The sequence below is a fragment of the Battus philenor genome, unplaced genomic scaffold, assembly GCF_028537555.1.
Source record: "Battus philenor isolate CCGP_79_NKW_IND1 unplaced genomic scaffold, ilBatPhil1.0.hap1 SCAF_3, whole genome shotgun sequence".
Lineage (NCBI taxonomy): Eukaryota > Metazoa > Arthropoda > Insecta > Lepidoptera > Papilionidae > Battus > Battus philenor.
The window spans coordinates 3,679,266-3,695,935 of record NW_027181693.1 but is presented as its reverse complement, the minus strand read 5'-3'; the positions used below and the strand labels follow the sequence as shown (position 1 = coordinate 3,695,935).

At 33.3% G+C, this 16,670-nt stretch overlaps 1 protein-coding gene across 7 annotated transcripts in view; it reads left to right on the top strand.

Moving 5' to 3' along the window:
- The window catches only part of Rab32 (RAS oncogene family member Rab32), a 31,756-nt gene that overhangs the window by 10,428 nt on the left and 4,658 nt on the right, over positions 1 to 16,670 (top strand). For 3 of the 7 annotated variants that reach the window (XM_068770081.1, XM_068770076.1, XM_068770078.1), the window contains exon 2: positions 16,041 to 16,254. In XM_068770081.1, the coding sequence (XP_068626182.1) occupies positions 16,041 to 16,254 (214 nt within the window). The other 4 variants (XM_068770075.1, XM_068770077.1, XM_068770080.1 and 1 more) reach the window with 4 other exon arrangements.

Sequence of the window (16,670 nt, the reverse complement as noted above, 5' to 3'; positions counted from 1 at the left end):
GTGGAAATGAAGCAGCAATTCTGCATGAATTTTATGAAAAATAATAAACAATTTTAGTTACAAAACAATAATCAAAATATTTTATTTTTACGGATGAAGGTAATAAAAATTGTTTCACATCATTATTTTACATGATACTTTACTTACATGATACTACTTATTTTAAAATTATTTTTATCTAATATTTTAGTTTAGGATTCCTTAACCAATATAAATATTTATTTAATAATATAAATATAAAATGGAACGATATGTATAGAAATTACAGAGTTAATTGGGTGAAAATAAATTTGACTGTCAAAACATTTACGTCAATCGAAATAAAAAAAACATGTTAAGACGTACACAGATAAAAAATATTATTTATCTAGAGAATTAATATGTCAGCACGTTATTGTTAGTCTTGCTGTTTATATTTATTCTCTATTATTGTGCGTAATCGTTGTTTATATAATGTATAGTTTTGTTTGAATAAGACATTAAACCGATAATTAAAATGATCACCGCAAAACGCGTTGTATTTATTTTCTATATTGGTAACGGTCCAATAGCTTTGACAGGAATTAAGAATTACTACGTGAAAGCGGATTGCATACTAAGTATCTTATTCATGGCAATAAAGCGATAGCGCAGATTTTTAATTACAAAATCCTTTTAGCGTATATAACTTTTTTTACTTTTTTATTTTGGACTCTAAAACATACTATGAAAGGGTAATATCCTTATAATTTCAACGTTCCGAGAGTTAGAAGTTATGAAAACTTTCTTGCATAAAAGGTTAAAAATAGTAAGAAATAATCGGAGTAAAGACACCGTTTAGGTTGAACATCATTAGCATCATATCAGCTGATAGACAGTCACTGCAAGATAGCCACGATGACCGGTCCTGCAATCCCAGCGTCGAGCGACTTCCCGTGACCTTGACTATGTCATTGGTTCATCTGGTGGGAGACCTAATCACGCTGCGACTAACCTTTAAAAGTTACCTTCAGAAATCACACATAAGTGTGTTAAATCATTCCTGAAAATTACTACAATAATGTCATATTTAAATACAGAATAATTCTCAAAAATGTTATTTTAATTTTTATATAATTCGTCAGAACAGTTTTTGCAATAATTTTAAAATTAACTTACACCACTGATGCACATAAAATCATTAAGTTGATTCTGTAATTTTCTTTTAATGGAGCATCGGTGGCTTTAAATCCTTCTATATGCATTCGATCGGCGAAAATCCTATTAATTTCATATCAGTTTCATCACGATACGCATGACGCCTGCGCCGATTCAATTATATAATAGTGTGGACTACGTAATAATATTTTTGTAATTAAACGTATAGACGGTAAATTAATTAGTCAATTCTCGAACAATATCAAACTTGTCAAATGTCTTCTTGTACCAGTATTTCTTGAACACCAGTAACGTATCTTTTGGGTGGACATGAATCATTTATCGTGATTTTCTCCTAGCCGGTGTATAAAATGACGGTCGATATCAAAACTAACGGCCGCACCGATGCGGCTTCCCTTCCGTTTCCAAGGAGTCCATACAAATGCCCGTATTTACAATTATGGTTCAATAGCTCGCGCCATTGGGTCACATAGCAATGAAGACCGCCGCCGATGTCCTTACACGAAATATTTGATCACAAATCTTAAATCGACGCTTGTGTTACTAAATAACGATCCCGTCCTAGTTTCACTAAAATATAAATCCAATTACCTTCTTATGTAAATAAATTTCTCTTAGTCACGTAAATTGTTACGCGTGTGACGTAGGGAAATAACCTAAAAACAGTTGTTTTTAAATACAATCATGTACATATATGCATACATAATTAATCGAAGAAATTTGTAAATGACGTAAATAGAAAACTGGTTGATTTTTTTGCAATCTTGTAAAAATGATATAAAAATTAGATTAATTAACAAATTTCAATGGCAATTTTATTTTCAAGTTTGATAAAATAAATTCAATAGAGGTTTTAGTCTGTTTTATATCCTCCTATTGCAATGTTTTATGGAAGAAATTATTAAGAAATAATATTCCGCCTACAGTTAAATATTTTGTGGATTTTTTTTTCATATTATATATTTTTTTAATTTCCTGATCGATATATCTATATTTCTTTGAGATTTTTGGGACTCCGAATTCTTTTAACACAGACAGAAAGGCTCGTAATTAACATTTAGTTTAACACTGTTTTATTTTTTTTTTGTATTATGGAATTTTTGACATCTTAATGACGTTGTCACTTTCTTAAAATACTCTTTTATTAGCTTACGTATTAATCGCCTATTCTAATTTTAAAATTAAATTACAAAAGAATTTGCGAATCTTAATATGACAACAGAAATAAAAATTATTCTATTTAAAAAAATATTACTATTATAAAATATAACAGTAATATTCCTAATAAGTATATTAATATTCTTAAGAGATTTTAAAATCTATAGGATATATAGATTACTACGTCATTCCCATATTGTTTTTGCTATAGAGAAAATTAAATGCAGAATGAAATAACAGCGGGTATTAAAATTTTTAAAATTTTAAATTGAAAATGACTTTCACGTAATCGTCTCGTTTATTCCTGCCACCGGGTATAGTGGACCGGCCGTGAGATTATAACCTTTTCGCAATTCGTTTCTAAATGATCCAATGCGCGGGGGATTATTGGAGCGTTTGCACAGGCTTCGTGATGTCCTACGCAGCAGGGCTAGTCGAAATTTTATCCATGGTTCATGCTCGGGCGATCAGGAGCAAGGCCGACTCTAGTAGGAGCGGGTTGTCGGTTGACGGTCCGGCAGTCTGTGCGCCGCGCTCGCCCCGCCGCAATCGCCGCTATGGACGGACACAATACGACTCTGTATGACTCCGCTACCGCTCCCGCCCCCGCTCCTGCTATCGTCCCCGCCCCCTCCCGCCTCCGCCGCACGCTGCATTCGCTGCGCTCGCCGTTCCGCTCCGGCTCGCCCTTCCACATTGGCTCGATCAAACGCTCGGGCTCCACTAAGTCCTCCGCCTCAGACGGCGACATCGCGCGCGACGAACGCACGATGCGTAAGAAAATAAAAAAATATCGCGCCGACACGTCCAGCGACGCCTCGCGCAGCACCGACAGCTCGCCCGGCATCGACAAGAAGAAAAAGGAAGGCGGCTTCATGCGACGCATGGGGGCGATCGGTAAGAAACGGGCCGAGGAATCGACCCCGACGCCACCCTTAGATTCATCTCCGTCGACGTCTCAAATTGACGAATCTACGTATCCAACATATCAGCTGGATGATGATTTACCTCCTCTTTCACCTCCTTTAGAAGATAGCTATCCCACCCAAACAGAGGAGATGGTGGCGACTTCGTCGACGTCACATTTGGAAGAAGTCATTTCATCGCCGTCGAAAGAAACAATACCGTCGACCACTGACTCGAAAGAAGTGATTTCCACGTCACCAAAGTCGAAAAATATGGCTCCACTTACTTCACATTCAAATGAAGCAATTGCGGAGTCAAAAGAAGTGATTCCAAATACAGAACTAAAAGAAGCTATTTTGACATACCAAGCGGCCGATCAGTCGACAAAAACGAAAGAAGTGATTCAATCGGCATCACAACCTAAAGAATCTACTCCCCTGCCGCCGCAACTAGAAGCACCAAAATACGATTCCGTTGTGATAAGTAAAAACATAAATTCTGAAAATACAACAAACTCAGGACATTCTCCAAAACCGTTAACGCCATCCCCGGAGCCTTTGCTTAGTCCCATCGCGGTGGAACATGCAGTAGCAACGCGGCCTTTTACGAAAGAGGCCTGGAAACGCAAAACGAAGCCTCCCGAAATTCCGAAGCCCGTGGAGGAGCCGAGCCCCGGCAACGCTCTAAAGCGTCGCATAGCGTTCGTGTCGCAGGCCTCCGCTTGCCTCTCGGAGGAGCACGACGACGACGACGACGACGAGGACGAGGCGGAGGCGGCGGGGGGCGCGGGCGAGGTGGGGTCGCTGGAGAAGGCGGTGGCTCTAGCGCGCGTGCGGCTGTCGGGCGGCGCGCCTTCACCGTCGCCTCCGCATTCGCGCGACAACGACACAACCGAAGAGGAGGGGTCTGCGGACACGATGCCGGCCTACGGAGATCTCATCGAGCCGGACAACAAGGCAGGCAACGGCAGCGGACCGGTGAGTGGCTTTAGCCGTCAGTGGGCGAAGGCTGCCCGTGCGATGCGCGCGTCATGACCTTCGAGGAGAGCGGTGACGAGTGCTACTTAACAGTGTGCGAGTGCTGCGGCTTCAGCACCGAGACGTCTCTCCTGTTTCCTGTACGTTTTGTTTCACGGTAGTTTTGTGGACGCCGCGACGCAATGCCCTTCGTGAGTACACGCCGTCAAGCTTCCCCAACCGTTTGCATTTTTTTATTTCAGAACAATGTACTGAAACTAAACCGTCTATTAAAACTTAGAACCATATGTTAGCCTGTTGCTGTTATTACTTTCTAAAAAGCAACAAAATCTTATAATCATCATTTAACATAATTAAATACAAAATCTTTTTGGTTAAACTATTTAATTCCGTCCTGTTGTATAGAAACAAACTACTCTTAAATAAAACAGGAATTAATTTCGAATTGATGTAATTTTTTTAAACGCTTTTTGAACAGGAAAGTTTTTATTTTTGATAACAATGGAAAGAGTTGACAAAATTAACAGTTAACCACATGGTTTGATATCTTTCAGCAACTGTCAACATAGCACGCTTCATAATAATTGTAACTTGTCTGAAATATCGATGTTAAATATAATCTACAACTACGTTTATATGAGCTAATTCATTTCTAAGCGATGGTGTTCAATCATAACAATGAATCTATTTCATTCTGAAAAATTGTTAAGAAAAAGAATTTATTATATTCTGTATTGGTGTAATTTGAACTGCACCATACGGTTTTTATCGTGTTTTCTCTTTAAACCTCTTTTAACTTTTAAACGTCCAGTTAATTTAAACAAGCCTTTTCATGCTTTGTATTTATTTCTTTTATTAACTGTTTAATAGTGTTAGGTTAACTTTTAGTAAACTGGTATAACCTCACCGGTTATTCAAAAGAAATTATAATAATGTCTGTGATAAATTACATTCGTTGTCTGCAAATTATTTTAATGAATTTTTGACACTGTTTTTGACTGCATTCAATTTCCTGTTTGTCACATATAGACCCATATTTGTACGTAAGTTAAATTTTCTGCAAACTTTCGTTGAAACTCCTTTCACTGATTAAAATAAAATTAACAGGTTTGAGCTTTAAGTGTTCTAATGAGCCCAGGTCCTAGCGAACCTCATGTTTTTTATTTAAATATAAATTAAAACGAATTATTTCTTTTTAAAATAAACTTCTCTTTTAAATTCTTCGTTAAAAGCGACTATTATTTCTTAATAATATATTACCAAACATTATCGATTTAAAATAATGTTCGAAATCGCCGGACGTCTAAACAAGTTTAAAGAACCTTGACTTTTAGGATTCTTTACGTATTTTACATAAATTATGGTGTATAACCCTAGAACTAATTTCTAATATTTTATTCTCTTATCAAATAAAACTATTATATAAAATTAAGAGTGCTTATTGCATTTATTTTAGACTTCAAGGCAACAATATTACTTTACGATGTTATTTTTGATAGCTGTGAATAATAAATTTATTAAAATAGTCATAATCAAACATCGTTCACTATTTAGTCGTGTAAGTAATAAAACTGTCCGTCTATTATACAATATTTCATAATTATTACAGATTTTTAAAAAATATAAATGAATATTAAAAGGACAATGACTACAGAAACAAATATTTTATACGTATCACCTACTTTTTTATTATTGTAATTTGTTACAAAGCTTTTTGTTGCTATTTGTTAAATTTCATTTCGAAGCAACTGTTGAGTTTTATGCCGGCTGTTTTTACCAGATGAGCGTTCCGAGCCGGAGGTAGCTTACTACTTATAATGTTAAAATAAACCCAGATTCAAAAGCGCATGTTAATGCTTACTTGAACAAAGATATTATGAATTTTTGATTTTTTTGTTTATGCTTTTGATAAAAAATACTAACGTTTATAGTTTGATATTATCTATGCCAAAATAAAATAGTTAATATAAATATTTAAACTTTTGAATTATGAATTTAAAATCCTAAACATTTATTTTAAATATGTTTAGGTGCTGTTATTATTTATATGAGCAGCGGTGAAGGAGTGAGAACTGCGATTGTAGATCGCGGGTTGAACTACCGAGATACTTTCTTATATAATTCACACTTTATGTATTCATTATATGGGATGGCCTCTGCTCACGAACAAGAAGTAAATGATTGGCAGTAGCATCCTCTGATTATCATAATGTCACACAACGTTCGCCAACCCGCCAGGAGTTGGTAAACCAATTGTGGTAAATCCCCCCATAGATATCTTTGGGGGTGACCTACGCCTTGAAGTGGGTGTATATGGGCTGACATTTGTTTATATTATACTTGGTATATTTATTAATATTTAGTTTTTTCTTTATCTTACTTATTGTTTTTCATTTATTACTTTATTCTCTTATGATATTTACTTATTTCATCTACATTTATTAATTTACCTATCAATCTACAATTAAGTTCGCTGTCGTACATTGCATGAAAAATGTTTAAATAAATAAATTACAAGTCATTTAAATTTGTTTAAAGATTAAATTTGGCAGGATCCGAAAACGTTTACCTTGATATTATATACGAAAGAATAATTATGTCAATGTATAGGAGATAAGATAAGGCGAAATAAGCTACTTATTTAAAGATCTTACAATTCTGTTGTGTTATTGTCTACAGAAGTGCTTTGAACGCTTTTATTATCTTTATAGTATAATTGTCTTTGTTAAATTGAACGTTAACATCTTTACGCATATTGATTGAAGTTTACGTATCTTATATTTTATTATAAATGATATAAAAATATGTAAAAATTTTATTAATTATTTTCAATAGCATTTTGATCTAATTTGAATGAATCGTTTTTAACTAGTAGGTCTTAACTGTTATTTTTAACAAAATAAAACTTTTTATTGAAAAATATTTCGAAACTATCAGAATTAATGAATTTTGTTATCGTCAACGTAATTATCATTTCAGAGATAGACTCCCTCTGCAAATATTTACAAGTTTGTATAAAAGATTTATACTTTTAAATTAAAAATACTATTAAAACAAACTCATGTAGACGAATGCGAACTTAAAATTATATAAATAAATATTAGCCTATACGTTTCTCGATAAAATATGATGGACTTCTCATATAAATAATAAAGAACTATATTTTAAACAAATTATTGAGTTTTTAAACTAAAACAGTTAATTAATATTTTACTACTCAACGATATTTTTTTAACATTAAATTTTGCTATTAAATGTAATAGACCACAATTTTTCCTGGTCTTTGTTTATTGTTAAGTATTTATTGTATATTTTAATAAGTAATTTTTACTAGAAGAATAATGATTTTTATTTTTTTTACATTTTGCACGTATTATTTTAAACTTTGAATGCTTCACTATAAAAGGTTAGCCGTAAATTTCCTTAATTTCCATTTGTGGTTATCAAATTAAAACATCCCTAGCAGCTGGGCTTTAGCACAGGGGTGATTTTCACCCATATTCTTTAGTAACAATCTTTTCCTATATTTTGAGTGTAAACCAAGTATTTTGTTGTCAAGTATTTAACAAAGAATGTCACCACAAATCTCAAAAGCTTTTGCCTTTTTTGTTCTACCATTTTTTATGATTTATACTTTGCTCCTAATATTAATCATCCAATTATTTTTATAACCACAAGAACGTTATTATAATTTGTGTGTTAAAATATTTGTGTAATATTACTCAGAAATCGATTACTTAATCTATTCTCTTTATGCAATTTCGTTGATTCATTGAAGTTAATGGTTTAGGTGCTTAATTAAAACTTAGTTTAATTATTGATAGAATCACTTAATGTAAGTTTAATTTAACGTAATTATTTTTTGGTTCTAACACAAAGCAAGGATTAATACATAACTTTTAATATTAATGGGTAATTATACATTGTCTTGTTATGTCTAAAACAGGGTCTAAAATTTTACTTGAATAAATATGATCTTTGAACGTCATTGACGATGATTCCTAATTGTAATATTTCTTACAATTGATCTGTGAAAGTAATGCGACTTATATGTCATTCTTGTGGATTCCACGCGAACGAGCATTCGCGGTGTCGACTAGACGGGTCCAGAGGTCGCCGCTGAAGCGTAGATGGTAACCCTAACCTATGTCTAGAGTTACCGGCTCGATCGCGGTTTTGACCAACCAATATGTTATGTTCATTGTAAATAACCGTTGATTGTTTTGAATTATCTTACCGGCAAGTAAACGTAAATGTGTCACTTGGAAATACAATATTACTTCGTATGTTCTTTGATACATTCACCTATCTATATTGCATTAAGATCGTTGGATAGTTTGTATTCCTCCACTAACTAAAAGGGTAGCGCCAAAGTTATGTTAGTTATTGTAGTTTGTTATTTTATAAAACTAGATTTAATTTTACTGTCTTATATTCGCACATGTTTTTTAACATTTTCTTTATAAAATCCGTTTGTTATTATTATATTTTATAATTCGTTTTATTCAAAATATATTTCGTTTATGAACTGGACGGAATACGCAGTTTAAAGCATGAAACAAAAAAAAAATATCGAAACTTTGTCTAAATTGTCTAGGATTTTATATATATAAAAAAAACAAAACAACTTAAAGTGGATTTCACTGTACGAGAGTTTACCGTCTCAACTTAAAGTTGAATATACTTTTAATCGGAGAAACAAAAATTTTTTAACAGCGGTGTGAAACACCATATAAATTGATAATTTATTGAGTAATAAAAACTAAGTTAGTCTATTGTAATGAACTCCGGAACTGACTTTTGGTCTTTTGGATAACAATGTTTGTTCATCAAAATATAAAGTAAATAAATGAAAAAGTGTAATGTTTCAAATATCTAACCTCTTATACTAAGAAGTTATTACGGTACATTAGCTAGTGATTTTATGGCTTCTCGTATTCAATTTCGATTATGAAGGACGGATTTATAATCTCTATTTTACCGGTACTTCTAATCCTTAACGTGGTGTCATATGTTAGGGCTAGAGGGACAGGTAAGATGGAACTGGCAAGGGTATGCATTATTTACAATAGATGAAAAAAAAACAACAATAAATTCTTCAATATCTAATAGATTCAGGCGTTACTTTGCGGAAGTCTATCCTATATAATATATTATACTATAATAAATCCTTCATTTCATCATTCACATAAACTTGTTGAAATAGTATTGTTAACTAGTCATTCAGACTGCAATATCACACTCGTTCAATTTCATTTAATTATAAACGAAAGTAATCTATACTTTATGTTAATAAAATATTGTAAAACTTAAAAGTGTAAATATTTATATTGATAATGTTTATTATTGCTGTTTTCAGCATACTTTGTTTCTGCCGGAGAGCCTTCGCTCAATTTTCAATTTTTTTTTTTTGTAATTTATCATCATTCATCGTTTCAGCCAGTTGTAGACATAGGCCTTCTCCATAGATTTTGAATAGGACCGATTGGAAGCAGCCTGCATTCAAGGTCTTCAACCTTAACAGAGTCATCTGTTCACTTTATCGCCCTATCAGTCTCTACTCCAGAATTTTCAGGCGTCAGCGGCCAACTTTTCTGTGCGGTGTTGTGACCTTGGCTTTCGTTCGTCTATGAATCTCCTCAGACCTGATTCGATCTCGTAAAAAAATTCCGTAAAAAGGAGAGGGCTATGTTCTCTGTGACTTATGACTCACCCTGTGAGCAACTGTGAGCTTGCCGATTAGACCTAAAGTGAGAGACCTGGTTTCAACGCCGATGAACTTTAATTATTGTTTTACGCACAAAATAGTTAATTCTAAAGGTTCATAAATATTAATATCTCGTCAGGTATAATATATCGAGAAGCCATTAAAACAGACGACACGAAGCGAAAGACGCTGACATGAACTAATAAAAACCTGTATAATAGAAAAAAAATGTGGTCGTTACTGTCTTTTTATAATAGAATTGGGTAAGGTTTTTTTGTGACGGTCGTAAATTCCTGATTCAGGTGTGTCGTTGGCTTGAATGTTATCTGTTAATCCCATTTCTACAATCCCAAACCAGGTAGGATTGCAATGTAATGGTTATTTTGCTTTTAACTCGCTTAACTTCTCGATTTTTAAAGAGATTAAAAAAAACGATGAGTATTGTATTGTTGATATGAAATATCGATTTTTTATTTACGAATATTTAAACGTACCGTAAAATAACCGATGATTTGTTAAAAAACCAAAAGATAATATTGATTATTTTGTTCTTCGTGAAACCATTTCAATTTGGTTTTTTATTTTTATATTTTTAAGTGTGTTCCAGTCAAATGTTTTTTTTACTCTTACGTGAGAATGTATATTATATGAAGGAATATATATTTTGTGGTTCTAATTCCTTAAGGGAATAGTTTTTAGTGAAAGTTCATAAATCGTTAGTAGATAACAAGTTAGATTCCCGGGAGGCCCTAACTGGATGTGTTATTAAATGTCACCATGTGGTCTTAGAACCAAAAATCCAACGACATGTGACAACCTTTGGTCCGAACTAGGCTCATATGATGAATTACGACCCATACCCTCTCTATGGTTATAAGATAGCCCAACATTAGAAACATTGGAATTGGTGACAACAAAATTTAATTTTTCAAACCGTGTACTGTACGTATATTCATGAAATTTTTAAAATCTTATAGTGTAATTTGAGATTTTATGTATCATATAAGACAGTTGAACCATAGTTTAGGTCCATATTAAGAGGAATTGTGCAGTTAAATTGGATTGTAATTATAAGAGTGTAACAATTTTAGCGTATTAGACACGGTTAGCGTATTAGACTGAAGAATTATATATTCAATAACGATAATCGATTTGTTATATTCCTCGTATATTAATGAGAGATCTTATTCGTAAAGTAAAACATGTATATATCGCCTTAAAGGTAAAAGCATTTTTCTTTATATTTTAATTCATAGTGAGAAGTCATGTCACATTAATATTTATATCCTTTGTATTAATTAAATTATATTGATTGATAAACAATCACGTTCGTTACAAAGTAAACTTTAACTGACTGTACAATATACCTTACCTAGAGAAACCTTACATTTCGAATATAAATATAGGGAGAAATGCCATTTCATTTGGCATTCAATGACTTCAATAATGTAATACGACGATGTGCTTCTAAAATCATGTATTCGATTCTGTTAAATCAAATGTACAAATATCGAATAAACAACTCGAGTGGGAAGCAAAAGTTACAATAAATACTTGTCTGTTATCAAGTGACCGATAAGAAACTGTGCACCCACTCAATCTGACTTATTAAGTAGACTGTCTTCTACGTGTCGGCATAGTTCAGCATAAGCACTTTGGTAAATTGTTCTAGAAAAAAAAATTGTTAATAAGAATACCAACAAAACTGTAATTAATTTTTCGAAATATTAATTAAATATTAACACGTATATAATTATCAAACCTGTTGTAATACCGGCTGAATAACTTGGATTCAAGTCCAAAAAAGCTATAAACATTCATTCAGTAATTTTGTAAGGAAAATGTGCGTAGAGCCGTGAGTATTCTCAGCGATGTCAGAGTTTATGTTCGAGAACGTTCTTTATCATTCACGAGTCTTGCTTCACTGGAATTATACAAGAGTTTCTTGACGAAACGATATCGCAGTTCCGCGACCGTGAATTAAGATGTCGCCGAAACCAAAACCGAACACGCGCGTAAGTTTTTTTTTATTTAAATGTGTTGTCGTTAAACGTGTCATCGTGTGATTTATGTAAAAATATATTCCAAGTTCTAATGTTAGCACATATTCCCTTGATTATAATATATATTTATATTATTCATGATTTTGATTTGATGATCTTTTTTTGCCAGAACACATATACAACTTTTAAAATTTAGAAAATATTTGACTCGTTTTTCCCTCGTTGTATGATTTTATTTATATGAGTTTTTAAAATATTTTTATATTCATTGAAAAACTATTTCTAAAATTTGTTACGGAGTTCAAATATGTAATTAATATAAAAAAGGGCCACATAAAATTATGATAAATATTTTAAAGTATATTCATCTTGTTATGTCGTCTTTTTTACGATTGATTCGGATTAATTTGAATTGGTAATACAAAATAGGAGAGTCCGTTCTGAAGATGTCAATTAAAAAGAAGCATATCTATGCTCTCGCTTAACCTGCGATCTAAATTGTTATTGCAAGAAGTTTTGTTAAAACCGGTCACGGACGGTAACTACAGGGAAATTCCATAAGACTATGGGCAGAGATTTGAGAAATTCAGAAGCTTTACAAGAAGGCACTGTTTTTATATTGTCTTATGTTAGTTGCATCTGAATGAAAAGATACGTAAAGGCAATTAATGACTTAAAATTATTACCCGATGATTTTACATCTTCATTATCATCTTTTCAGCTGTATAACGTGTGCTGTTGAAGCCACGTTAGTTTCCCTCTTAGATTTTTAATAGGACCGATTGAAAGCGGCCTGCATTTTTGGACGATCTTTTTAAGGTCGTCTGTTTACACATTGGATGGATGTCCTAGGCTGCGCTAGTCGCTTCGTGGTTTCCACTCCAGAACCTTAAGGTCTCAAGGGCTACTGGATATACGCGCTGCGAGATCCGCCCACTGCCAGATACTTTTTTTGGTCTACTGATCTCCTCATTCCTTAAGTAGCCTTTTTCACGGCACGTTCCGCGATTGTGAAATTTCCAACAAGGAAAGTAATTTCCAAAAATAATAGACTACGCTTTAGTGTTGTTAATCATCACCGGTAACGCACATTGGTCGAAGACCTTCGTCTTTAGGCACTGAGGAATATTAGACAGAAAGATGTTTCGTAGTTTTCTAAACGCTGCCTGGTTGAGGTGGGGAAAAAAACTTTTACACTTTATTTTAATATATTGTGATAAAACAATTTGACATTTAGTTCAGGGCAATATTCTTAAAGATTTTTTTAACTAATTATATTTTTAGCACCGGCAAAGACTATAAAATGGTAACTAATTATGGTATTTTATTACCGTAATAAAATTACGATGCGATTATCTCGTGTTTAATGCGCAGTTTATTTCCGATAGTGGAAAATTGTCAAGTGCAGTTTGATACAAAGTAAGTAGGAACTGGAGCAACCAATTATCAATTAGCGGTTCATTTTCTTGTTGCTATGTGATTGATGTTATATACATCATGTTATTTTTTTTGCTTCTTACTACTTTATATATATATATACAATAAAACCTAAATAATTAAAATAAAACGGTGACCAAAACAAATTAATTAATAAAATTTAACATTTATTTATTTAAAATGTATATTCTTAATAATACTTATTTTAATTTAACTGACCCAGTAAGATTATTTCAAAAATAAATAAGCAGATTAAATTTAACGGTGTAACTAACACAGCTTATTTAACGTTTAAAATAATATATGAGTAAATGTACTTTATTTTGCTGCCATTTTTAATGTCATGTCAATTTTTTTAATAGAAGCAGACAAAGAAAATGCTCGCAAGAAGAAAAGCAAATGTTTGACGATAATTTAGTTAAAAATAATTTTTCGATTTTTTTTTTTGGTTTTAGAAAATTCACTGTACGTTATTACATTGGGACTTGTGTGTAGTTAAAATGATTTTAGAACATAACCCATAGGTTCTGTACCATCGTCATCTCTGATCATACAAGTATTGCGTACATCGCCAAAGTCCTGTTCGTTAATTGACACTAATTAGAAGATAACCAGCCGCTTTAGGAACCGTACTCTCGTAAACAAAGTGTTTTCCGTCTTCCATACGTATATGAAACGCGCCGGTCGCATATTTTGAAAGGATTATGTGTTCACTGTCTGGTACTTTGACCGTCTAGCTTGCGGCAATGTCCTAGAATGCGGTTCTACAGTTACAACTAAGGGTTAAAATGCATTAATATGTAATACAGAATTTAGCGTATTGATGTTTTGAAACAAATATTTGTAATGTGCTCTTGAGATTTTACAGATTTTTATATTTTGGCTCTTATGAAACTCAACAAATGATCATATAAAATGACTTATTACTACTTTAGCTGCAGGACGTCCACTGGTGGACATAGGCATCCGATATATATGCCCAGTTGGACCAGTTGGAACCAACCTGCATCCTGCGTCTTCCGGCGACCTTATCAATGTCATCTGTTAACCTTGTGGCCCTTGGCCTGCCAATGCCGCTGGGCTATGTTGGTTAATAATAAAGAGACTATTACGTAAAAGAATATTCCATGTGTAAAAGAATTTTTTAGACAATTAACAGAATAACGTTACAATTCAATATTTCCTTCTATTCTCCTTTTTCGGAAGTAAAATTACATGAGAAGTACGAGAAAGCTCATTTGATAGATACGTCACAGTTATGTCATCTAGAAATTTGAAGTACAAAATACAGCTTAAAATCTCCCTCGTTACTATAAAACAAATACGTATCAACAACCTTGTACTTTGACTAACTACAGCTGCCATTTGATGTGTTTGAAGTTATTCTGCTAGCTGATTTAGGTTTTTACTGCTTCCTCGAATTGAGTCTGCGGAAACACGAGGTCCGTGGACTGTGACCTGTGGACAGGAAAAATTCCTGCCCCCGTCTTTCATACGTAATGTATGTTCCAAGCACTTTCTCTGTTCGTAGTCTTATTCCAGAATGAAAATGGTAACGATCGACACACTCCATACGAATTTTTTGTTCCTTAAGACATGTCAGTTTTCTAAGTTTAATAATGTCATCCTTCGCCGTTATAGTCGTGTCTACATCACGTTGTTCTTAGAATATGTGCTTGCGTCGTGGGTCTGTGGAATCCCAGAATAAAACTGCACATTTTTTTACAATCACGTAAAATAAACAAGCCGTGTTTCGTTTCCACAATTTAAGTTTTAATATTTTCCTTACCGCCTACGTTTGATATCGTGTTGTACAATTTATCAATAATTTTCTATCTAAACGTTTACATGCTTAATAACAATGACAGTTGTAATCCGCAAAACATTTAGCTAACCTGAATCAATGCACATATGCACATTCTACCATGTTTAAACTTGAAGTTTTTGTATTAGTTCCTGTTTTATTCTGTATTTCTCTAACAACAGTCGCTTTATATTATGAGATGAAATTCATTGACATTTATTCATTTTAGTATAAACTTAGGATCATTTAAAGGACCCTTATGTACGCCTTTAATGCTAAAAGTGTCCCATTTGAAAGAAAATTGAATTAGATTGATTTTACCTAAAATTGCGTCCTTTCACCTAAAACTACGTTTATGGTATTACGGCTCCTTGCGTGGCCTGATCCGAAAAAGCCCCAATCCAGACGAGTTTTTTTGCGATCACTTTCACAAAACACTACAGTAGAAGTCCAATCCATTCGTATCTTATATCACTTAAAAATCTTGATTTTACAATGTTACAAGACTTTTAAGGAGTAATTATTTAATAAACTTTTTAAATTTCTTTTATGATAATGCAGTGATATGAATGTTTGACAAGTCGTGAATCTGGTGGCAATTGTCTACACAAGACAGAGGCGATGACCAGAGAATGTATTTGCATTCGTCACCTTAGCTCTTGAGATTAATTCGTACCATTTGCCTTATAAATACGACAACCATTGCTCTTTTGTACCATGTTAAACGTTAACTTATTTGTATTTAGTGATTTTAGATGCAGTTAAATTTTACGACTTTATATAAGAAAATATAAGTACTTGGACCACTTAAATGAAATACTACAAAGACATTAGAAGATTAGTGGTTATCATAAAATATATTGTTGGTTAAATATATCATAGGCACTACTAAAAATCATCGTTTTTTGCAGTCTCACGCGACGCCGAGTGCCGAGCGCCGCGAGCATCTCTACAAGATCCTGGTGATTGGGGAGCTGGGTACAGGCAAGACCTCCATCATCAAACGCTACGTGCATCAGTTCTTCAGCCAACACTACCGCGCCACTATTGGGGTTGATTTCGCTTTGAAGGTTCTCAACTGGGATTTGAATACGATCATACGTTTACAACTATGGGATATTGCAGGTAGGTACTTTTTTTACATTTTTATATCTTTTTACCTAAACTGCTTACTCTATAAGTCATAGATATTGCAGTCCTGTATGACAGGTACTTTTAACGCTTTTAAATTTAAGAAAACATTACATATATCTTTAAACAAGGGTCAAGGAACCCTGTGGTAGTCTACTCAGGGGTTCATGCGAGACTCGACGGGCACCTACATTGGCGTAACACAAAAATGGGGGTTCATAATTCGTAAGCGAGAGTCCATGAAATTTCATCAGCTTTCGTTAGTAAAAAACTAAAATTTGAGCCTAACTTCTCTTACAAATGTCTGGTGATAATATTTTAAGTTGCACAGGGATTATTACTTGTAAAAAGTATCGTAGTTGGAACTCTGCCACAACTTAGATTGTCATAGTAAATGTTCACATTTTCGT